General features: G+C 41.4%; 3 protein-coding genes across 7 annotated transcripts; 2 read left to right on the top strand and 1 right to left on the bottom strand.

The window, feature by feature from the left end:
* The first annotated feature begins 229 nt into the window (after nt 1-229).
* On the top strand, nt 230-3466 carry LOC119013301 (tripartite motif-containing protein 35-like). Its single transcript, XM_037087694.1, has one exon. It carries the CDS (start codon nt 361-363, stop codon nt 1807-1809), a length of 1449 nt encoding a protein of 482 aa, XP_036943589.1. The 5' UTR covers nt 230-360; the 3' UTR covers nt 1810-3466.
* Nucleotides 3467-3828: 362 nt separating this feature from the next.
* On the top strand, nt 3829-11308 carry gtpbp1 (GTP binding protein 1). 2 transcript variants are annotated; one of them, XM_037088906.1, is made up of 14 exons: nt 3829-4296; nt 6532-6643; nt 6766-6946; nt 7104-7287; nt 7657-7821; nt 7949-8072; nt 8170-8284; nt 8364-8508; nt 8600-8782; nt 8889-9024; nt 9196-9374; nt 9555-9719; nt 9984-10034; nt 10217-11308. In XM_037088906.1, exons 1-14 carry the CDS (start codon nt 4102-4104, stop codon nt 10331-10333), a joined length of 2052 nt encoding a protein of 683 aa, XP_036944801.1. In that variant the 5' UTR covers nt 3829-4101; the 3' UTR covers nt 10334-11308. The 2 variants fall into 2 exon arrangements, with proteins under 2 accessions (XP_036944801.1, XP_036944802.1); XM_037088907.1 differs by lacking the exon at nt 9984-10034 and having other exon boundaries at nt 3831-4296.
* A 1188-nt stretch (nt 11309-12496) lies between these two features.
* On the bottom strand, nt 12497-25089 carry sgsm3 (small G protein signaling modulator 3). 4 transcript variants are annotated; one of them, XM_037088905.1, is made up of 21 exons: nt 24882-25089; nt 20703-20790; nt 20356-20441; nt 20007-20070; nt 19350-19561; nt 18997-19104; nt 18103-18246; nt 17803-17998; nt 17499-17644; nt 17077-17310; nt 16775-16957; nt 16421-16576; nt 16218-16272; nt 16049-16098; nt 15755-15907; nt 15578-15648; nt 15137-15185; nt 14829-14914; nt 14621-14743; nt 14371-14431; nt 12497-13432 (listed from the first exon to the last, which is right to left on the bottom strand). In XM_037088905.1, exons 2-21 carry the CDS (start codon nt 20707-20709, stop codon nt 13349-13351), a joined length of 2268 nt encoding a protein of 755 aa, XP_036944800.1. In that variant the 5' UTR covers nt 20710-20790; nt 24882-25089; the 3' UTR covers nt 12497-13348. The 4 variants fall into 4 exon arrangements, with proteins under 4 accessions (XP_036944800.1, XP_036944797.1, XP_036944798.1 ...); XM_037088902.1 differs by having other exon boundaries at nt 16667-16957; XM_037088903.1 differs by lacking the exon at nt 24882-25089 and adding an exon at nt 24651-24864 and having other exon boundaries at nt 16667-16957.
* Nucleotides 25090-25392: the final 303 nt, after the last annotated feature.

Below are 25392 nucleotides of genomic sequence, written 5' to 3' on the forward strand. Positions count from 1 at the left end.
TGTATGGTTTGTCATGGTTATTATTTCCTAAAACATTTGAACAATGTTTTAAAAAGTTGTTTTTTAACCAAGATATTACTGTATGCCAAAGAGTTGTTTGTAAAGTCAAGGAGACAGTTACCGTCAACCTGTGAATGGGTCACAGAGCACCATCTGCTGGTTAGAACATTTGAAAAATCACCTGTTTCATTTTCTTAAAAGTGAAAGTGATTTCAACATTTCTGAATGGAGCTGAGGCGCCATTACAGGGTGAAGAGTCTCGACCACAGACACAAATCAGAAGGATTATAAACTCTTGATCAAAAGGCACACAGATCTGGTGAGTCTTCATACTGAAAGATAATTCACATATCAGAGCGAATGGCTGAGAAAAGTTCTGTTCTCAAAAGCTTCCTGAACTGCCATGTGTGTTCAGAGACTTTCAGAGATCCCGTGTCTCTGAGCTGCAACCACAACTTCTGTTCAAGCTGCCTGCAACAATTCTGGGAACAAGCTCAGAACAGAAACTGTCCCATTTGTAAAAGAAGATCCTCAAAGCCATTTTTGCAAGTGAACTTTACACTAAAGGAGCTAGCTGACTCCTTTGCTGGGAGGCAGAATAATGCTTCACCTGAGACGGAGAAAGGAGAGAAGAAGGTGGAGGTGAAACAGGAGAAAGAGGAAGTCATATGTGATAAACATCCAGAAGTCCCTTATTGGTTCTGTGAGGACGAGCAGAGAGCTGTGTGTCCCGTCTGTGAGTTTTCTCTCCACCAGACTCACAAGGTGGTTCCTGTAGAGCAAGCAGTCAGTGAGCTGAAGGAGCAGCTGAAATCTGACTTAAAGTCTCTGCAGGACAAGAGGAACAAATACAAACAAGTGGAGAAAACATACAGTGAAGTGATTCAACACTCCAAGAAGCAGCAGCTGTCCACAGAGAAGCAGATCAGAGCAGAGTTCAACAAGCTCCGCCAGTTCCTGAAAGAGGAAGAGGAGTCCAGACTGGCAGCTCTGAGGGAGGAAGAGGAGCAGAAGGGGAAGACTGTCAGCAGAGAGATGAAGAAGATTCAAGATCAGCTCTCCTCTCTGTCAGACAATATCTCTGCTGTTGAAGAAGAGCTGCAGAAACACAACGTGCCATTCCTCAGCAGTTATAAAGCCACTCAGACCAGAGCCAGAGTCCAGTGCGCACTGTCAGATCCACAGCTGGTGTCAGGAGCGCTGATAGATGTGGCCAAACATCTGGGCAACCTGTCCTTCAGAGTCTGGGAGAAGATGAAGGACCAGGTCCACTTCAGTCCTGTCATTCTGGACCCAAACACTGCAAACCGCTGGCTCTATCTGTCTGATGATCTGACCAATGTGAGGCACGGAGACACATATCAACAGCTTCCTGACAATCCAGAGAGATTCACTAGGTACGCTTTTGCTGTGGGCTCTGAGGGATTCAGTTCAGGGAAACACAGCTGGGAGGTGGAGGTGGGAGATCATCCTGACTGGTTCTTGGGTTTGGTGAAAGAGTCACTGGACAGGAAGAAAGAGCTTTCCGGTTCAACAACATGCGGAATGTGGTTTTTAAGGCATGATGATGGAAAATACACTAATGTTATTGGTAAGACTGTCAGAGTGACGAAGCGTCTCAAGAAGATCAGAGTCCAGCTGGACTATGACAGGGGGGAGGTGTCCTTCCACAACCCTGAAGACATGACTCACATCTACACTGACAGAAACACTTTCAACGAGAAACTCTTCCCATATTTCAGTATTGGAGAGGCTGGTGATGCTAAAACTGCTGATATTAGAATCTGTCACACTGATACTTCTCTGTGATGTTGAGGAATGTTAGTAGGTGAATTTGTAGTTGCTGGTGTGTGTGTGTTTGTTTCAGGTAGGCTATGAACACTGACCTTGCCAGTAGTCCTCATGGGGACCTAAGCCAATTTCAAATGAGGCAAACAAGGCACCTTTTATAAGGTCTGGTTTAGTTTCGGGATAAGGTGGGTAAAGTTTGAATCTAGTATAGGCTGAGGTTAGGGTTATAGTGTAAGCACTGTTCACTAGTTTTTGGATTTTTCCTCTTCAACACCTTAAGATTTGATTGGGTGTCAGAGGTAACAAATGTTTTAATGTCTGCAATTGATAATTGAAAGTGGTTTCTTCTTTATTTGGAATCTCATTTTATCAATCTTTTTCATCAATATCAGGTTATTGGAAACTGAAACTTCTGTTCTTCATTTTTGACTTTGCATTTACAATTGAGATTATGTCAAGTAAATATTTTTTCTTAAGGATATGATAGTAAATTTTCTATTATGTATCATTCCAAAGATTCTGAACTATCTCTCCGTATATCTGGGAGACAATAAATGAAGGTACTTAATAGTAATATTATTCTCTAATAATCTCAGACATTATACAAATCCAATGAATCAATCAGCATTTATGCGGGTACCTGTTTTTTGTTACTGTAGCATCATTATTTGAATTCAGGTATTGTCCGTACAGATGAAAACATTCATGTATTTTTATATTACATGATTAGGATACAAAATAAGGTAATTGTATTTAAAAAAATAAATAAATAAAAAATTGAAAAGGGGTGTTAGTAGAAGGATAAAAAATTCAAATTTAAGAATTATATTGTAGTGTGTAAGTGTGCACATGTGACACTCCAAGTCACACATTACTCAGAACCAAACACGTGTACTTTCACAGGCGATACACTCTTTATGAAAATTAAATAGAAAAATCTTCTTATTGATGTTCATCTTCGTTTCTATATACCTGGTATTGAGGTAATCCAGAAGTACTCTAGTATTGTGATACTTGGACTGTGGTACTAAATTAATTTATTTTACAGGTAATTAGCAATTGTATTGGAATACATTTTTAAAGTGACTCTCACAACTCCCTGCGCCACTTGGCAGCTTTCACTGGACTGAACGCTGTATCCAGATAATGCCTTATTAGATCCACATGGAGAAGACTGGTTTATCATAAGGTAACAAAGTTTGTGCTAAGGAACATTTCACAGCTGTCAGAGGTAGAGTTGTACTCTCAACCAGGAGAAGGGTTAAGAGTGATTTTTTTTAGACAACCCCTTTTACTTTTTTAGCCCTGGGAACAGCTAAAAGGAAAACAACAACAAGTAAATCATAAATCGTGAATCATTAATACTGTAAACATTAGTGTTTTGGGTTATGTTTGTGTTTAGCTTATAGCAATCCTTACACATTAGACAGAAGAACTCAGATAAAAAGCTGCATTTAGCTTCTCTGAGTTTTCCTCACACCTGTAAAGAAAGCTGGACTATGACAGATGATGAAATGTCGACTAGGAAGAGGAAATCATGAGGAAGTGCCTTTCCTTGTTTCATGGGGGGGAAAAGCACATTAAACTTAATGTATCATCTAAAATCATCATCTTTGTGAAAACTATTTCAACATAACTATATTATTCCTGTAAATTATATATTCTAATGACTTAAATGATCAGTTTGTTTGAATAAACATCTACAAAAAAAGAAAGATTATATCACAGATTATGATTTGTTTCAGAACTTAAATGTTTTTATTAAACATTTGCTCTGTTAATAACGTGAACAAATAACTCCCTTAAGCACAATCTCAACATATTATTTCATTGTCATTACATCAACAGTGGTCCAGCAGTGTTACACGGTGGTTACAGCATTACTTTCTGAGGGGGGCGGGTCTACCTTGTAATCATATGAACGACCCCCTCGCTGCTATTGGTCTACTGATAACATATTCACTTTGACTCAGACGCGATTGGTTGACATTAAGTAAGAAGGCGTGCTCGCTCGCGCCTTTTTATTAATATTAATGAGGTGGCCGTTGTGTTTTTTAAATGGCTTGGACTCGAGCTGTCAGCACATAAACAAGCAGCATGTCACTGTAATGTCAGCTTAAGAGGGTCGAACAGCTTCACTTTACTATTGTGTTTGTCGCGGAGCTGACCGGCGTAGGGCTCGCTGTCAAGTCTAGTGTGTGTGTGTGTGCGTGTGTTCGTGCGTACGTGTGTGTGTGTGTGTTTGGATACCAGCCGTCATCACAACAATCGGAACTGCTTGAAATTTATTTCTACGAGGCTGGAAAAGAAATGGCATCAATAGCAGCGGCGCTTGAGCCAGGTATAAGCCCGGGCTCCATACCGCTGGCTGACGCTCTGGTCCCCGCGAGTATCTTCGCTCCGGACAGGGCAGGATGCGGGGAAGACGCCGGGGACGACTGCTCCGAGGACGGGGACATGATGAATGGCGAGCCCGAGGAGCGCGGGGTCGACTTCACCAACAAGGTGAGCGAGGCCCTGCGTTGTGCAGGCGCTGCCAGGCTAACGCTAGCTGCCGTTAGCTGCTCCTGGGGAAATGAATGAATGAAGCTAACGATGCGTTTCCTGCACGTAGCGGTGGAACCACCAAAACATATGCTGTCCCATGGTATCACCACCGTGCACCATTTGTACCAGACACCACACACGACCGACTTTGTGTACATAAGGGAACTGCTTCTGCTGACGTTAAAATGAAAATAGTTAGCTAGCTGTGGCTAACGCTAGCCCCAGCTGATGCTTTAGCGCCCAACGTTTACATTACGTTAGTTATCAGGAGGAGCACATTGCACCAAATGCCACACAGCATGGCCCTGTTCCTCTTACTGATATCACCGAGTTAACCATGAAATAATGTTTACCATTTGACATGAGCCTGCACTGTTTGGGTTCTGCAAACCCGGGTTAAATTAATCTGGAGCCAGTCCAGGTTTTATTGACAGTTAGAGCTGGAACATGGCCAAGATGTTTTTACATGAGAGAAAACTTGTAATGAAAAAGTTGTTGTAGCCTAATTTTAACTGTTTAATTATCACAATGAAGAGTTAACGTGCACTTTTACATGACAACATATGAAACAAAAAGGATTGCATGTTAAAAAAAAGAGACACCAAATTTTAGATTGAGATGGTGTGAGCAGAAACTATATATAACAGATTCTCCTCAAAGAGCAATTGAGCCACAACGTATGGCATTACATTGAGAATTTGTTGATTGAACACTAGGACTTCTTAAATAATTTGCTTAAAATTATTTAAAAAAAAACAAAAAAAACAAAAAAAAAAACATATTTCATAACATTGATTTTATATATTGCTAAGTGTGCTGAAACACAGGGCAACAAGACGGTGGGGTCAGGTCTGCCTGCAGAACGACTACCAGCAACATCAATAATATGTGATCAATAAGACACAAGATAATGTCAGGTTATAGATCTATTTTGATGTACTGGAAGCTACTTGTCTCTCTGGTCAAATGAGTATGTTTGTAATGGTGTAAACCTGTATGAGAATGATAACAATCAGGGTTGTGTCCTGAAGTGTCGAATTACACGTTACCACAGGGTTGCATCAGGAAGGCGGTCCCCTGTTCACCTTTGGCTCCTGTCAATTAAACCGGTCCGTGTCAGGCTCAGATAAGCAGCGCTCTATACTTTGATTTTACTTGTGTAGATGTTGTTCATGCGACATCACTCCGTGGACCTTTGGCATACTGAGCCATGACACACTTCAGTACATGGCTATGACAATTAATAGATTAGTTGTTATCAATCAATTAACATTTTAAATGTGAATATTTTGTGGTTTATGTACTTCTCAACGACAGTTAACTGAACATCTTTGAGTTACAAAGTGAGACATCTGAGGATATCTTCTTGGGCTCTTTGGAAACACTGATCAACTTTTTTTAAAAAACATTTTCTGACATTTTCATCGACCAAACAACGGATTTATTGACAATAAAAATATTCATTAGTTGAGGCAGTAATTCTGTAGCACTGTCAGCTTACTTCCAGGTGCATATGTTTTAGCAGAAACAGTAATATTAATAACACCATCATGACCATTTGTTTTTGGGAAAACCTTGTAATGTGTCACAGTATGCACATGTAAAGTACATTGTTCTATAAATTGAAGCAATATTCTAATGAATGTGACAGGGTTAACAACTTTGACCAAACAATGTGTGATATGTGTGGTTTTGTTAATTATATAGTCCACTGGAAAACCCACCATGAAACCACTTCACAGCCATGCATTTGGTTGTACTTTACTTATTTTAAAACCTTAAAATAATAATCTGCATACTGGAGCTTTTCAGGTCATCTGTATCAGCCCTCACATGTAACCTTGAGGGTTATCATGGGAAGAGAGACAGATGTGTTTGCATGCGGAGAGCAGCTTTTGAACATATCATTCCCTGAATGTTTACCTTTTACTCTTGCTTACACTTTGAACATGAGAGTTGTATGAACTGATGAAGAAAAAAACAGATGCTTACACTGAGATCCAGTCATTGTCTCCCTTTAAAGCAACCAACTTCTCTACAGTAAATGACTCAGTGATCGCAGCATGTTTGAGAAGGGATTTGCTTTAATTATGCACCTATCATGGAGCAACCATCCAGTGAGGGCCATTACTCCAATAATAGCCAATTTTCTCTCTGTTTCTGTCTTCACCCCTACATGCACGAACCCATCAGCTGGCACTTGTTAGTCCTAACGGAGAGCAGTATGACTCGTTACTCCGCCAGCTACGCGACAGGATGGAGGAGGGATGTGGAGAGACCATCTACGTGGTTGGGATGGGCTCAGGTGAGAAAAAATGCGGAGGGATTGGTTAAACTATCAATCATCAGACAGTCTGTGCCAAAGCAGTTATAAAACTTGGATGCTTTAGCTCTTCCTCTTCTTCTTCCTCCATCTCTCTGTTGTAGATGGTGGAGACTGGGGTCTGGATGAGAAGGACATGGAGGCCTCAGTAGCCACAGTGTGCTCCATGTGTGAGCAACTGGATGCTGACCTTATTTCGCTCCGGGAACGCAATGAGACTGCCGGTTTGGTGCGCGACTATCTGATACGCCGGCGTGTTGGTGAGCTGGACTTCCTGGAGGTCAGGTGAGTGTTCAGAAATATAGTTAAGAGGGGTCAAAGGTACGATCCAGTATGATGACAGTTCTTTTACTGCATTGGTTTAGTTTAATAAGACATGTCAGACAGTTCTGCCTTTCTTGCACAGTTTTTGTGATATTTCTGCTATCCTCCTCTAAATCAGAGTTGCAGTGGTGGGAAACGTGGACGCTGGTAAGAGCACTCTGCTCGGAGTGTTGACGCACGGAGAGCTGGACAACGGCAGGGGCTTCGCACGCCAGAAGCTCTTCAGACACAAGCACGAGATGGAGAGTGGCAGGACCAGCAGCGTGGGCAACGATATCCTGGGGTTTGACCAGGAGGGGCAGGTGAGTGGAAAGTTTAGTTTTGTGACACTCGAAGGTGATGACACTCTGGATGAAATATTGACAGTAATTAGAAAAATTAAGCAAGTCTACCTTTTAGCTGCAGGGTTTATGTAAGGTTTTGCTGTTTTTCTTTTTCTTTCTCTGGTATGATAGTAAATAAAGAGTTCAGTTGGAAGATATTTCTTTTTTTTTTACTCCACAACCATCTGGCGTCCACAACTTGCTCGCTGTTTGAGTGTGAAAATAACAGTCAACACACAGCACTGATGAGATGTGTTTATATGACCTTCATAGTGAAGCAGCACATGGAGGTGGCAACGGTATGAATGTAGTGGGGATTAAGCCACCTCTCCCTGTCTGCCCCCCCAGGTGGTGAACAAACCCGACAGCCATGGAGGAAGTCTGGACTGGACCAAAATCTGTGAGAAGTCCTCCAAGGTCATCACCTTCATAGACCTGGCTGGCCATGAGAAATACCTCAAGACCACCGTGTTCGGGATGACCGGACACCTGCCTGACTTCTGCATGCTCATGGTCAGAAGGAGGGGATGTTTATCCACTTTTTAACTCGCCCGAATGTAAAATGAGCCACGACTACAAGATCCATGATGAAAAACTTATTCTGCGTTTCCTGTTGGTTTTCAAATCTTTCCCTCGCCAGGTGGGCAGTAATGCAGGTATCGTAGGGATGACCAAAGAGCATCTGGGCCTGGCCTTAGCTCTGAATGTGCCTGTGTTTGTAGTGGTGACCAAGATTGACATGTGTCCAGCCAACATCCTGCAAGGTATGTCCTCTGGACTTCCTTTTATAACTGCAAACAACTATATTTCTTTCTTACATACCTCCGTGCATCTAATTCTTGTGGTGTGTGCTCTTAACAGAGACACTGAAGCTGCTCCAGAGGTTACTCAAGTCCCCCGGCTGTAGGAAGATCCCTGTCCTGGTGCAGAACAAGGATGACGTTATAGTCACTGCTTCAAACTTCAGTTCTGAGAGGTAGAGTCAGTTTTTTTTTTTTTTAGATCCAAAGGAAGACAATAGGGTTCCTCTTATAACATCTGCTGTACCCCTGCAGGATGTGTCCCATCTTCCAGATCTCCAATGTGACCGGAGAGAACATGGACCTGCTCAAGATGTTCCTGAACCTGCTCTCCTCCAGGACATCCTACCGCGACGACCAGCCCGCTGAGTTCCAGATAGATGACACCTACTCTGTGCCGGTACTGTGGCAAAATGATATCACACATTACGCGTAACGGTATCTGCCAGATGCTGTCTAAACCACGGGTTGGGTTTGTGTCTGTGTCTCAGGGAGTGGGAACAGTAGTTTCGGGAACTACTTTACGTGGACTCATACGTCTGAATGATACAATGCTGCTGGGGCCGGACCCCTTGGGCAGCTTCATCCCCATTGCCGTCAAATCAATCCACCGCAAGAGAATGCCCGTGAAGGAGGTCCGAGGGGGTCAGACCGCTTCATTCGCTCTCAAAAAGGTGGGAGGGAAACATCAGTGCACTTCTTCTGTCTGATCCAGGGAAATAACTGCATTATAATAGTGCCGGAGAATCAACGTTTGTCTTGTTGTTGCTCTTTGTAAAGATCAAGCGCTCCTCCATAAGGAAAGGCATGGTGATGGTTTCCCCGAGGTTGTGCCCGCAGGCCACTTGGGAGTTCGAGGCTGAGATTCTCGTACTGCATCATCCCACAACGATATCCCCCAGATACCAGGCCATGGGTGAGGGTTATATATTATTTTTAAAAGGTGTTGCTCAGTTAAAATGTTTACATTTCTCAAATCAAGGACAATTTGCACAAAATCATTTTCTCAAAGAGTTTGATAGAAGTACAGCACACTGATTGGTGAAACTCACCTTTTTCCTCTATCCAATCGCCTTCCTGGCCTCAGTCCACTGTGGCAGCATACGGCAGACGGCCACCATCTTGTCCATGAACAGAGACTGCCTACGAACAGGCGACAAGGCTTCAGTCCACTTCCGCTTCATCAAAACCCCCGAGTACCTGCACTGCGACCAGAGGCTGGTGTTCAGGGAGGGACGCACCAAGGCCGTGGGCACCATCACCAAGGTAGAGCAGTTATTTACATGAGGCATTTAGGAGTAGGTCAAAGACAAGAAAACCAATATTTCCTGGTGCAACATTTAGTAGAAATGACTTATTAGACTAACTAATGCAGTGTTTCTTGTTTATAATGCACCTTTTAAAATCATAGCAGCTCATTTTGTTTTAACTTGTTTCTTTCTTCAGCTGTTGCAGTCCACCAACAACCTACCATCAAATTCCAAACCTCCGCAAATCAAAATGCAGTCCACAAAGAAGGCGCCGCTCCGAAAAGAGGACGGCACCGCGACAGCCGGCGATGACGCAGCAACGATAGCACAGTCAGCTGCAGGGCCCAACACGACACAGCTGGTGAGATACACAGTCACGCAAACAAGTGTGTTTTTTCTGGATTTCCTGTCTTACTGTGTACTTGCCCTAACATTGCTGCTCTTTTCTAACTTGTCTACTGCTCTCTGTCCTCCTGCCATTTGTTTCCTTTGTTCTGTCGCACCACCCCACATATCCTGCTTTTATTTCATCTCACCTCATCCTTTAAAATTTAACTTTGTCCCGTCACATCACTCCTTCGCACTCTCTCCCTCAACATTGCTTGTGTGGCTGGCTTCCTAAAAGGGAGAGGGAGATGAGGACCCTCAGATAAAAGAGGGCAACAAAGAGAACAAGGTAAAAAAAGGTTCATTCAAACTGAAGAAGTGCAGGGAACAGTGTTTTCATGGTGCATTTTGAGAAATTGTTTGTGGTCTTGTTCTCTGTATAGTTGTCTTATATTACCGCTATATATTTAACTCCTAAAATGCGAGTTTGGAGGTGTCTTATCGGGTGTTCTCATTCTCTCTCCCTTGTAGCCAAAGTCTGGAGGAGGTGGAAGGAGACGGGGCGGCCAGAGGCACAAAGGAAAAGGCCAGAACAGCAGCGCCGTCTCCACAGCGGCTCCCTCCTCGTCAGGACTAGGAAGCTGCTGAACTGCCCTCCTGTCTCGCCCCGTTGTTAACCTTCCTCTCTGCTATCACTCCACCAAGTGTCTTCATTCCACAAACCATGAAGGATGCAGATGTTTGGAGCTAGACACTCCTCACTCTTATAACGCCTTGCCTTTTTTTACACCAGGTCATACATTTTCTTTTTAAAAAGGGAACACAAAGGGGTAAACCAAAAGGCATACACCCTTAATACATAACGTTAGCTGCCTTTTACTGTTTTTAATGGTTTGGGTGAAAGTAAGTGTGGTTTTTGAGGTTCTCCTCACTCAGGATGATTCATTTAAACCGTATTTTACCTGTTGATGAAAACTACGATTCAGTCCTCCGGCTTAGTGGTAGGAGGCTAAAACCCCAGAACAAGGGTCCAGTACCAATACGAGCAGCTATAAATGACCCCCCCCCATGCATTCCCTGTGTATTTGCAACGAAAAACATTTCATGTACTATTTATACTGCATATGTAAATTAGCTGTTAGTTGTGCTCCAATTGAAAAAAAGCCACCATTGTATAAAAATGTATGCAAATCATAAATGAATGTAGCAGAGGGCACTAAGTAATTTCAAATTCTTGATATATGGAAGATATAAGCTGTTGCATTTTATAATCGTCAGTTATTTATTTGGCATACATGCAGAAAACGTTCACTCTCGGATGGTCTTAAAATCTCTCAGCCTGCTCTCTTCGATTCAGTAGCATGCCACGCTTCCACCGTCACTCAGCCATGTTCAATCCTTATACCATTAGTTAGTGTTAGTACAGACAAATACAGCACATGATCTTGTCACTCCCGACAGTTGCTCATGATTACAAGACATGCAGCACTTCGCAGTGCTAATTGTGACTCTAGTGCTCCATGCGTTATGGCCTGTTGCTGTTTACATGTTGTGACACTTTAAAAACACACTTTGCCGCTAAAGAACTGACCATTAATAAACAAGCTTTACTGAACTTTTCAACAGTGCTTCTTTTTTCTGTATGTCAGATCTCCTCATTACGTATTAAACATCTTAATACTCTATTAGTTAAAGACATGTTTGGGTGGGTTTTAATAGGAGAGTTCACACCTATGTCAAAAATACACATTTTTCTTCTAACCTGTGGTGTTTTCTTTCAGCTAGACTGTTTCGAGTACAAGTAGCTGAGTTTGGAGGGATGAGCCGTCAAGATGCATGCCGTCTCTCAGATATAATGGAACTACATGGCAGTCTGCTTGTGGTGCTCAAAGCACCCCCCAAAAAATACATCTGAATTACTCTACAGCAGCGTCGTTTTCCAAAAAGCATGACCTGGTTACTGAAGATAATCCAGACCTTTTTGTTAGCAGTTACAATCTTGGATGTTAACATTAAAGCAAAGTCTGTGGATCAGGTGAAGTGACTAGGTCATGACTTCTGGAAAGAGACATTGATCTTTAAAAAAAAAAAAAATGTATCTCAAAGGTTGTTGCTTATAAAAAACATAAAAACTACTACAGGTAAAAGGCATATTGTCATTTTGATGTTAGGATGAACCATCCCTTAAGTGTAACTCATTTAAATCAGAGTGTGGCTGTATAATCTAATATAATAATATAAGTTTTATCAGTTCCACATCCTGCAGGTGGAAACTGGCAACTACTGGCTTTAGTAGAATCCAGAGAGAAGTGTATTGTGTATTCCGATTGTAAAACTTTCAAGAGAATGAGATTTACACAGGCTGCAAGTAGCTACGATCATTTAAGATAAGCAACTTAAACAATAGGTAAGTTGATTGTATTTCCCGCACATGGGAAAGTTACAGTTAATAATGTCAGTCCAAAACAACTCAAACTTGAATTTGTCATGTGATTTCAGTCAACACTGGATCTAATCAGCTTGTCAGGAATAACAATTATTTTTCCTGTGAGCAAAGTATCCCAAAAGCTACTCTGCTAAAAGTGAAGACAAACTTAAATTGTAAAAAATGTTCCTGTGCACCACATAATACACAACGTAATTCAGTTTTGTCAACATATCAGCCTTCAAGTCATTTTTAAGACTGGTCAACAGTAACAGTAAATAAACTATTTTCTTATTTATATGCAGCTTTCAGGCAGAACTGAAGGTCAGTTTGGAAGTCATTGTCAAGTCCCTATGATGACTTGCTTTAAACTCTCAGGGGACAAGTAATAGTTGCGTTTACTTTATATACAAAAAACATTACAAATGATATGTAACATTTATTTACTGTAGATTGTAACACAAAAAAGTATTTATCTGCTCCATTTACATCATGTCATACAAGTGCAGACTGTTCACTACCACTATTTGGGTAGCACACATACCCATAGTCTTGTATTACAATAAGAAAAGGCTTTCCTGGCATGTGCAACATTAGTATTTAATGAAATATTTTGTGGAATTCATGATATTGAGGCAAGTTTCATTCCTCACAAAAATAATTTGTAACTTTACAGCTCCATATTAAGGAATGTTTTGGGTTTTGGGTAAAGTGGAATTTAGGACCGTGTTGCGATGAAGTGTTGCTGTATTTTACATACACACAACAAATACAAGTGAATGGACTGTACATGTCACTCCTGCACTCATTCAGCTATGAGAAGCTTAACTGCCAGAACAGTGAGTACTAAATAAATACTCACTGTTAGGACACGGAGTGCTCACGTCCCTCATCTGCACTACAGGATTGTTTTACATATAGTTCTCATTATGTAGTGCAACCTCCTACACTGGGTCTTAAATAAAGTATGCACTAATGCACACATCCTTCAGCGCATACCAACTGGTCGACTTGTATGCCAGTATGAGAGTCTTTTGGTAATTATTTGGGTGTCACCATTGTCCAACGCTGAAAGTTGAAGTGACAGATGGACTCAGGACTGTATAGTAGTCACTTACTGTAGCAGACAGTTGTCTAATTCATGACATGACAGTCTGTAAGAAAGAAGTGGAGACACATCAAATATACACAGATACGCAGGACGGCACAGGATTCAGTCAGTTTCTTGCTTTGTGTGTTTAGCCGTCGATATCCCAGCTGAAGAGGTGATGTTTCACCAACATATCCTGAACTCCCTCTTTCAGTGGTCTCTGTTCTTTCTCCTGGTGGGAAAAAGGAAATGCAAAAACTTTCACCTCAAGACAACATCATCATCATTTTTGTACATTTCTGATGCAGAAATCTTGCTCATCATTATCACTGACTGATGTCTGGTCAGAGATGATTTACAGGTTCAACACACGAATTGACTGTGGTGCGTCTACTGAAGAGCTGATAAGTGGTGATTAACAGTTGTTACTGGGAGGCAAAGATTAGATGAGCATTAAGCAGCCTGAAGCAGCAGAGGGTGATGCTGTGAGAAGCTTAATCCTATTTAAAGTTTTACCTCACAAGAACACAAATACAAAGAGAGATGATTTGTGTGATAAGGTAAACCTTTTTCTTTTTTCCTTCTCTCTTTCCTTTTTTTTGTTTTTAACATATTTTGGGGTCTAAATGATTAAACAGCAACAAAACATTTCTGGCCTGGTCCAGCAGATTGCCTCAACCAGCAACCGCAAAAGACAGTCAACACCTTTTGGTGTTTTAACATGACAGTTCTGATCTTGTCACTTTAAGTGTTAATTCTTTGGGTACATTTGCTCCAAAGGATTACATTGCAGCCTGTCTCATGGCTTTAACAATTCCAATATAATATATTCCAAAATATGAACCAGTTAACCATTTTGACAACAAAACATGTACAATTATGGCACAGTTTTAAAAAATACTGGATATACCATTTAAATCAACAGATATGCAAACTATCTAATGACTATACTAGAGCATCTACAGTCTCTTATGTGACATGTTACCTAGAGGTCCCAACTAAAGAGGTGATGCTGAACCAGCATATCCATAGCGTCTGCTTTCAGAATAGCGGATTTCTGAAACAGCATAAAGTCACAAATTTTTCTACCCTGAATACTTCGTCTTCAAATAGTGAGACTTGCTTGCTACTGTTCTGTATGTGGATGCTGTAGTAAACTCCTCGGCTTACCTCTTTCTTGTCAGGTAGCTCACAATCTTGGGAGAGGCTGAAGGCAAACTTTGACAGGACCCTGATGAGACGACAACAGTTGATCAGTCATTATTGGTTTTATTGGAAAACCGTTACATTGTTGATAATAAATAAAATATTGGATTACTGCATGTGTGGTAAGAGTTGATGGGTAAGACATAGAAAACACAACTTCATGTATTCATTGCTGAGTTTGTAAGCGTCACCACCAACCAAAAGTGTTCCTCACCTGAGCTCACACTTGATCTGTACCCATCCAGGACTGCGAAGGAAGGACCATGGATGATACCATTTTTCTACAGCAGCCATGCTGGAGCACAACACCTCCAACCATAGGTGCAGCACCTGCTCACTGATAGGGTAGACGCAGGTTAAGAGACCATGAACAAAGTAACAGAGTTAAATTATGAGCGTGTGTTTTAGTCTTTAAAACTCACTTGAGGCCAACACAGACAAGAGACCTAAACTTGATATCCATCTGAGCGTGTGCAGAATCGTGGCTCATGTTGACTGACTGCACCGCCTGGGGAGAGCAGACAGAGGGCGCTCATGTAGTTCCTAATAACATTCATTCATTCATTCATCATTACAGGCTGGATTAACGAGCAAGACATGACGCTTCTTTCAAGAACCATATTTATGGTTGGAAATATATCACTCAAACAATTCAACTTATTTTTTTATTTTGCTTAGCTTAGTGTTTGTTATTTATGTTTTCCTACATGTTGACAAAATGCTTACTTACTCTGTATAGCAGCTCCTCTGGTGTTAGTACTTTGCCATCTTCATCTAACCTGGTAAACACCAGAAGAGAACGAGTTGTTACCTTATGATTCTGCCGTATAAACTGAAGGTGGATTTATTTTCATTCCACTGCAACACAAATACTATGACACTGCAAATATTTGGTTCTTACTGACAGTAAACATTTGTCTCCCGTCACAAGTTTTTCTTTAAATAACCAGTTCTATTACTTTCTAAACCACATCACACCTTCTTGTTTATATTTTGGGGGAATATTGCAAAGGGAAGGAAAGAGCATCAAGGATCACGTGTGAAAAAGTTTGGAGCAATCTAGTCCTCACAACACTTACTTATTTTTTTAATATCTTTATTTGACATTTTATGTTAAATGCTAGATTAGAAAGTTTAACACAACAAATGAAAACACAGTGACTGTTTTTACCTGTAGGTTTTACACAGCACCAGCCTGGAGTAGACAGAGTTGAAGTCCCTCTCTACCTCTCTGCTGGCGGCCTGAGAGAAAACCAGAAGACAATGACCGATTGAGTCCTGCAGTAAACTTACTAAAACAGCTGTGTGCAATATGGTACAAAAAGTAATTTTGAAAATGCTCCCCTACCTCTTCTATGAATAACCAGGGGTGACAAGGTCCTCCCAGTATAGATGGTTTCTTGAGACCATGCTGAAATATGGCCTTTAAGGCCGGACACAGCGTGCCTCTCGCCAGGTCTGTTACTGCCTCCGTCACAGAGTCATCACCTGCCAATGAGTACTAGGGAAAGACACAAAAACATCACTGTTGAGTACAATGATTATGAATTAGTTATCAGGATACAGGAAAGAAAACAAAAGGGAAAAAATGACGAAAAGTCAGCATGGAAACACTTAAGCTGATTATTAACTGCTTCAATACCTCTTTGCTTCTTTCATCTAGGATCTCCACGAACTTAGCCGGAAACCAACCTGTAACAAAGATTCCAGAGATAATATATGTCAAATTAACTGTTAGACAGATTGAAGTAAAATGACTTATCCAGATGGCAGCAGTGGGTGTTAACACAAGAGAAGAGAAAAGCACAGACCTCTGAGGCCATTGAGCTCTCCAACCCAACAGTGTTCATCCTTCTGTGAGATGATCTGAAAAATGAAGATTAAAAAAAATAACAATGGGATACAAATTGGAGGCAAGGTGTGTAGTGTGTGTGTGTGTGTGTGTGTGTGTGTGTGTGTGTCCATGTTCTGAGGCAACAGGAGGGAAAGCAGTGCCTTGTTTGTTATGACTCACAGTGATGATGTCATTCTTCCTGAAGCCCAGTTCGTCGTCATCATGTCGCTCAAAGTCCAGCAAAGCCTTTGCCCGTCTCCGCCTGTTGCGCGACACCACAAGAAAGTTTTCGTGATCTCGCTGGTGGCTCTCCATCGAGTAGTCAGGAGTCAAGTCCTAGAGAGACAAGACGGGAAGGTCAGGTCAAAAATGTACAATTCGATGTTACAATATCAAATATAGGACTAAAAAGTTAGTCTGACATGCCTGCAAATGGAGGGACGCCTCTCTTAATGCTCTTGTGATTTTAACTGATTCAAAGTCCACCACAGGATATAAACCACGCTGTTCCTTGGCAGCAGTGTGTGAACCCACCGTGCTGGAGTGACGTGGGTCCAGACAGTGAAAGTGCTCTGCGGTGCGGGTGATGGCCTCTCGCAGGGCTGCCACCAGCTCTGTCTGCTTAATGTTCTTGGATTTCAAGGCCTCTGCTTCATCCTCCCCAAACAGCAGGGAGCTCAGAGTGGACTTCCTGCGCAGGGACTGTCTCCTCACCACCTGACATACAAAAAAAAAAAAAAAAAAAAAAACGGGTAAATTGTGTTTTTATATTAGGTCAATAAGAACAAAGGATTAATTAACTGATGTGTCCGTACACAAAGACTAAAACAACTGACCTTGTTGAGATTGGTGTTGAGTGTTGTGTTGTTTCCGTTGTTGAGCTGCGTCTGTTCATTGAGGATGTAGGCCAGGTGCTTATGTCTATGGGCTTCCAGTGTTTCCTGGGATAGTGTCCCTGCTAACCTCATAGCCTCCCCGAGGACTGCAGGCCCATCTCTGAGCTGACTTGGCAGGTCCGACAAAGTGTTAAAAATGGACGCGGAGTTCTCTGATGACACAAGCTCCTCCTCCTGGGGTCAGGGAGTAAGTTAAAAAAAAAGATCATTAACAGGAGAAGCTGTTGAATAGTTGTTCTTCATCATCATCATCATCATCATCATCTTCTTCTTCTATCCAACAAAAAAAAATTAAATGATTCATTACAATGGAAACTGCATCAGGGAGGCAAGACTCGAAATAAGTGGTGCTGTGCAAATACCTTGATCTTGAGCATGCCCAGTGTGACCTGGAAGAGTACCAACGAGCCCTGGTAAAACAGCAGGTCCCAGATCCTGAGGAGCAGACGGATGTCCACCACACTGGCAAATGATGTCAGGAACCAATGCAGGGTGATCAGCGACAGCTCTGGATAAGGAGGAGGTGGTTACATACTCTATACTATATGCCGATGATTCAGAGAATGTTCACCAGAGAAAATATGTCAGATTCACCTAATAACTCTCATATTTTTATTTTTAATGGGGCACAGCAGAAATCTAAGTCAAAGGGTAATCCAGTGTTACCTATGTCATGCTCCTGCAGGAGGCGGTCAAGGGCTGGCAGGTACTGAACAATAAGCTGGCGGAGAACCCTCTGGTCTGTTTGGACGCCCAGTAGAGTTGAGGAGAAGTAGGACGGAGGAAGAAGGTCTTCGATCAGGGCGCACATCATCCACAGCACGTCCTCCTCTTCAAGAAAGAGCAGCAGACAGGAAACCACCTGGGAGGGAATCACAACATGTTACGTGTGAGTGTGTGCATTTATACGTGTGTTGAGTCACTGATGGGTCTGTACAGTTGTGTTCTGGAAATAAATGTTCTCACCATGCCAGTACCCTGACAGTACCCAATGTCCGGGTAGAGCCAGGCCAGGCCCCTCAGTACCCGTCGCAGCCTGGGCACTCCAACACTGGTCATACTACTGAAACACGCATTGGTTGGCATTGTCCTCAACAGGTCCTTCTCTATCTGAGGGAAGGAGGGAGGGAGGGATGTTAATGAGAAACAATCATATCATGATTAAAAGAGCAACAGGAGGTCTTGGATAAAAGAGCGAGTCCTCACATTTATCCTTGTTTAATTGAGCTCCTTGTTATCCATTTTTATTCAAATTAGTTGTCTAAATGTATACAGGGTTTCTGCAAAGACCTTTGAGGATCATTAAGAATGCAATTTAAGACCCATTTCACATTCATACTGGCAAAAGTACAGCATGGGTTGTGCTGAGGCCAGCAATTGGTGATGCTCATGATGTGAATACAGAACAATATGAGGTGGTGGCAGCTGTTTGCTGGTGGCTTTTTAAAGTGGCTTCATGTTTTCTGACTTCCCATGCAACTGTATTGCTTTTTAATCCAAAAAGCTTCAAATTAATTATTCTCTACAGGGCTCAACAAAGCACGGACTTTGCTGTGCTGGAGCCAGATCTTACTGAACTTCACTTAACCATATTGGATGAAAGCAACGTTAAATACCAAAAATTGACCTGATTGTTATGGTAACTTAACCATGTAACTTCAGTCTTGCTTTTTCTAATAAATTCATATTTAAGACTTAAAGTTTTTCAGGACCCACACAAACCCTGTTTACAGCATAAGTTAAATCCATTCCCTCCTGCAGCTGTCTACATGTGTCCTAGTAAGGACATAGCACCATGCTTGAAAGCATAACTGCAATGGGACTGTGTATGTTTGCATGTACAATAGCTCAGGATATTACCTGTTTGGCTGTGGTGGTGTCATCATTGGAACTGTTCTTAATGATTTCTCTGTAAGAGATCTCTGCTGTCCTCTTCTTCTGCAGTGCTCCAGACAGACGCATCCAAAGCTAACAGAGTCAAAAAATCTTTTATGTGTTGAACTGGTCTTGTAACTTAAGAGATAACTAACTAGACAGAAGTGTAAATACTGAACAAATCTAGTTCGTGTCATTAAGCTTATCTATGAGATCACTTACATTTTTATTTGCATCAAAAATTGACAGGCCATCTCAGGCAATATTTCTGCCCAATGTGTTTCACTTCAAATCAATGACACAATGAATTCACCCAGGCTGAAAAAAAGTGTATTTACCTGTGGCCTCATGCTGTGAGGTATGCCACCAAGCACCAGGGAGCGCAGTCGCTCTGAGCGTGGAAGGACAGGATCAATAAGCTCCCAGGTCAGGTCGCCCACTGTGTGGTTATGTGTGAACTCCAGGTGGGCTTGCCAGCGCAGTCTCTGCTGGGGGTCTTCACGCTGGGGGGAGCCATCAGTGCCCAGCCAGGACCTGCACTTCCCACCGTCTGAGTGAGGAGAGAGTAATGTATCACAATTGAATAGTCTTTGAGTTCTTTGTAAGCAAAATGCCAACACCATGCCCCTTTTAAAGCCAGTCTAAAGTGTTTTCTTTAAAAGTCTTGGTTTATCAGTCCAAAACAGTAAAGATATTCACCTTAAGATGATGTAAAACCGAGAATCAAAGGAAGTCTTCATTTCTGAGAGGCCAGTTTGCAGAACAAATTACTTCAACAATTAATCTATTATCATGATAGCTTGTGATTATTTTTCTATCAATAAGACAACAAATCTAGGTGAGTGAGGGGAAAAGTGTTTGGTTCAGAGAAAAGCGCTTAAATAACAAATACATGGCACACCATTAACGAAAGACATACACTGTACTCCCAGCAGAAAAACTTGTTTTTTTAATGCGTCTGTGTTTGTGTGTGTCCTCGTGAGTCAAGATATTACCTTCAGTGTCCACTCTGAAGCCAAACTCATCATACTGGACTTCAGGCTGCTCTGAGGGCTCTTTCTGCAGAGACAATCAAATGAAATGCATTTCATTAGCTGCAGATCTCTTAACTTCAGTTAACCGATCAGATGTCAGTGTCACATGAGGACAAAAGCTCCTGTGGCATTTTTTTTGTCCTGCGTCACAGCTTGACATCTTATTTTCAGCTGTTTTGTTGTTTATATGAGCATTTTTTTTTCCTCATCTCAACATCACTCTATTTGTTCTCTCTTTACTGACATCAAATCCAAAGAAATACTTGTAAATGTTTGCACATAAGTAACAAATGAAGTCATATCATCTCACTTGATGGTACTTGGCCAAAATGTCCTGGGGCCACATGCTTGGGGTGAGAGCAGAGAATGGTCCACCAGGGGCTGGTGTGTAGGTCCCTAAACACAATTAAAGATCCATAAATTACAAAACTGGTAATTCAACAGAAAATAGTAAATACTATAAGACGTTTGAGAATAACAACTTAGATATTTAAATATTAACAAAGTTATGAACTAAGGCAGCCATTCCTTTGGTGAAATGTAATACAATAATCAAAATGCTAACAATGTGTTGTATCAGCTATCCAAGGTCAGTGTGTATTTGTGAACATGAATAAATCTTCCCGATAAGGAAAAACAAATGTAGTAAATCTTTACCTGACATTTTCTTGGAAGTAGTGAATTGCTACTATATGCAAACACCGCAGTCACTCTGGAGAAAGGAGGTCAGCAGCTACTACCCACTCTGTGAAAAGGACAAGCAAAGAATGAGAAATTCCAGGATCGTCCAAACAGCAAGAGGAAATCTCCTGGAGAAAAACACTGCTCGAGATAACAGTGCTTTGAGAGTTAGCGAGTGAATGCGACACATTCTCTTAGCACCTCTCTGAAGATAAAGGGTGTTCATGACTGCAATTAAGTTTAATCAATTTTTACAGTCCATCTTCTCTAAAACTGACACAAACACTGTTACTGCTTGCAAGTACCTTCACAGTGAGTCCAACAATCCTGTAATGAAGCAATGTTCCTTCTTCAAGCATTACTGAGGGAAGAGCGTCACGGTTTCTACACAATTACAGTAAATGAGAGACAGAGGGCATCTCTTGACCGTATGACTGCCCTACTTCCCAGAGGCAATTTATTTCACTTAACTTTGTGTGCTGCTCTATTTTGAGACTGTTCAGATCCTGGGGCAAAATGAACAAACATTCTGTGAGAACACTCAGAGAGCTGTTAACTAGAAGCTCAACATCTTTATTTTTCATTTGGAGGACAGCTTTTTATTGTGAGAATTTAATCCTATTCAATATGGCTGTAAAACAAAGAGGCCCTGTAAAAACTTGGGTCAGATATCTACTTACCCCTGTGTAAATAGTTTTATTCATAAGCGATTATCAAAGAACAACAAAAAATATTGAAAATTGCCATGTTTAATATTTATTAAGATTGCTTGTTCTTTAACTACTTCCATCATCAGCTCCAGATAAAACAATGCATTTAATTCTTTTTTATTATCTACCCATTAAGGCTAATTGCTAGGTGTATTTGCCATGGCCAATCAGGAAATCCTGAGTGGTTAACACTAATCTGTAACAATACAGACACAGTTATTTTTATCTAGAGGGTTCTTGTTCTGTGTTTTACAACAAGCTTTTGTTAGTATGTTTTTACATCTCCTCTGAAATCAAGTTTGATTCTAAATCAGAATAAGAAATAAATAAAATCATTTAAGAAATAATGCAATTTATTAGAACGCAAATTAAACAAATAATTACGTAAGTAGGAGATATAATCATTTTACAGCACTTGGACGATCACTGTCATCTCCTCTCATGGTGACAGAAAGTCACTTTTTGCCTTTTTGCCTGAACTTTTTGATTTGCACTACTTCAGCCCTGCCAAATGGCCAATGGACTATTACACACTTAAAAAACATTTAATTTCATAAATCTATAGCATAATCAATAACATGTGCTCCAAATAAACAAACAATAAAGCTGGAAATCGGTGCCAAAGAACACACATCCAAAATACCGACAACAAATATGAGCAAACAACATAATCATCAATCCCTGATTATGGGACTGTCATCACCAATTATTTGAATAAATCTCCTCATGAATTGAGGGGGTTGGTCTTTTTTTTTTTTTTTTTTTTCCCCTCTTTCATATTAATTATACATCACTTTTTTGTAGCGTAAGCACTGATAAATCACACACAAACTTACACAAGCAGACACAACAGCACAACAACTGGAACCTAAAAAAACGGGCTCACCGCCATACAAACACCATGCCAAATTTATTCATTCCAGCAGCAGGCATCTGAAGGGGGGGATTTAAGACTTAAGAGAGATGAGAAATCAATTTGAGGTTTGGAGGATGGCCAAGTACTTTCAGGCTAGCTGTTTGTGTAGCTCAGGGGAGCACTGGGATTTTGGAGCTGCTCCTTTGCAAGAACACCAGCAGTTTAATCGCCTGCCAACAAATCCGACCCGACTGAACCCCTCCTGCAAACTGTTGCATGTATCGACAATCTAATAGCAAAATTTTGCTGAAGAAGCAAAAATTCTGTCTCAACAGCTGATTAACCAATTAACAATTATCAAATATTAAAAAATAGTTTGATTGTTGGTTGGTCAAAATCATGACATCATGGGCTCTGTGTAGTTGTGATGGGCAACAATAAATCACAGAGCAGAGTTTCCCATTTTTCATCGTTATTTTAAGAATCAAAGTAAGACTCGGTCATTACAGCTAAGAATTACGGCAAATCAAATTGCTAGCGTGACAGTGAAATTTCCCTTGTGGATTAATAAAGTAATCATCTATCTGAAAACGGTTAATAACTAGGTTGTTTAAATCAGATGGCAAGTAGCTAGTTGTTGCGTTCAGCGATTAGTGTAGTTGAAGTTGCCCTCAAGTAAACAGCATCACCATCGACAACTTTATATTATGTCAGGAAGAGAGGCCAACTAATTATCATCTGAAGACAATGGGCTATCACAAATATATCATATTGGATGTATTTGCAGATATGGTAAAAGAAAGACATTATGAATAATCTCTTTTGTTGTTTTATCAACTCTAAAAGTACATTCTTTGCTATCTCCTTTTTTAACACTTGATTGGCATTTTTTAATCACTTTGTGAAATAACACATCATTTGATGTAATACTATAATTTTAGATAATGATATTGATATGTAATGTGATAAATTAATTTTCTAGAAAATTGATTCATGACCACATTACATCGTCACAGTGACACAAAAATCCAAAACTGCACAGACTTACAACATCACACACAACACTGGCCAAATTCAGCCAAACTGCAAACTCTGACATGTTACAAATTTACATGCCCTCACAGTAACGGCCTATATTGTCCAACCTTAATAAAGATTAGACACTCCAATTTCATGGGGTAGCCTTCACAATAAATGTGTAATAATAGTTGATTTTGGATGCAGGACTGATGCTTGGTGTGACACTTAAAACTTGCCAGTGAATAGCATATTTTTAAGAAAGCTAACTCCATTTATTACAGTCGCTGCTGTCAACTGCATGGCAGCACATGCTCCGGTATCGTAGTCATGTACTCCAAAAGGATGAAACCAAATCACTCCTGGTTCTTGACCGAGGACTTGGCTGGGTCTATAATATGAATCTTGTCAACCGTACCCTGAATACAAGAAGATATTTTACATTACTGAGGCGCGGCTGAGCTCACCTGTGTTTGCACACACACTGGTCAACACCCTGCTGCAGGTAAAACAAAGAGTAACATCCTGCTGCACTGACAGGCCAAGTATGCGTGCGTGTGTGTGTGTGTGTGTGTGTGTAGCAAATCCCATTCTCTTGCAACAGAGGAGGAAGTTGTCATTGTTACCTTGATTGCTGGGTTTGTACTGCCCTGTCAGCCTGCCTCACCATCACCCCCCTCCCCTTGTTCCTCACAGCGACCATCACAATGGTGACTCATGTTCCCCTCTTGTGAATACGCCCACCTACACAGCCACAGTTTTTGTCTGCTCTTTGGAAGAATCTCTCTCTCTCTCACACACACACGTCACATCTTTCCATTCACAAAGTCTCAGTTTCACACAGAAGCATGTGCCACCGCGCTGAACAGGAATTCACTTCCTCAATATATGGGGAAAACCCCTCCAAATTCACCGCCTTCCAATGAGTATGGAAGTAAAAGCACCATTCTGCAGGAGAAATGTGCTTTATAGCAACTAATACAGCTCTTCGCCATTAGATATCAGATTGCATACGACAACGAGTGAATCACCTAGATTTGGTATTTGTGGTTAGAGAGGACACAGAGCACAGCAGCACGTTTCGTGTTTTTACACAATGACAGGTTTCGTGTAGGCTGCACCATTTCACCTGCTGTGGAGGTGTCACCGTTAAACCACTCCGCTGAGCGATATGATGAAGAAAATGCTAACGCTACGTTCGTGTAATGAAGGCATTCTGCTAACCTGCGCCAAAGAGTGCATTTATTGTGTGACGATGCTGTATTAGCTGTAACAACGTGACGTCAAACCCCCCGCTGACGTAAGGTCCCGTCAAAAGACCAGAAATTGATCATTTCTTACCTTATATTTCTATGGCAACACATCTGCCTCAGTGCATTTAAAAATGCGGCCACACGGAACATGCAGTGCGATAATATGCTAACTTAAGCCTACGAACTGACAAAAGTGCATTTCATAGGGCAACATAACGCACTCGCTCCGAGTTGTCAGCTGTTAGCTGCACAGGCTACCTATCGCTTTAAGCTAACAGTTGCATACAAAGGTTGACGCTAGCCTGCTCACAGACCTTACCGTGACATTACTCTGGCGAAAGCACAAGGCGGAGGTTTGGTGGCGGACGTGTCTTCTGTCGGGGGGAAAGAGGGGACACCATATGCTATGCCATCTTTCGCCTCGTATTTGTGGTTTCCCTGCGTTTATGCACCTGCCCGCGACGTGTGGCTCCGCTGTATCCCTACACCCTTCTCAAGGGTTTCCCTATCCATCCCCGAGAAGTAGTTCCAGATCCCGGAACTACGCTCCTCACTGAGCATATCCCTCCGCGGAGAGGTGGATGACGTTGGCACACGTCGTTTATTTTGCTCCGTTCATTCATTAGTTTCCTCGCACTGAAATCCACCGGTCACGATTCACAAACGCACGGTCGGATAACACAGGACACATCAGACACTTTACAACACCTGATGGTGGAAGTCTGGCTTCATTTTGATGGTTGATGTTTGGCTTTTTGATATGAATGACGAATCATGCCTTTTTAAGACGACGTGTCCCTGAATAAACTGTATATAAAGGCAACCAATCT

This window comes from Acanthopagrus latus, chromosome 23 (genome assembly GCF_904848185.1).
Source record: "Acanthopagrus latus isolate v.2019 chromosome 23, fAcaLat1.1, whole genome shotgun sequence".
NCBI lineage: Eukaryota > Metazoa > Chordata > Actinopteri > Spariformes > Sparidae > Acanthopagrus > Acanthopagrus latus.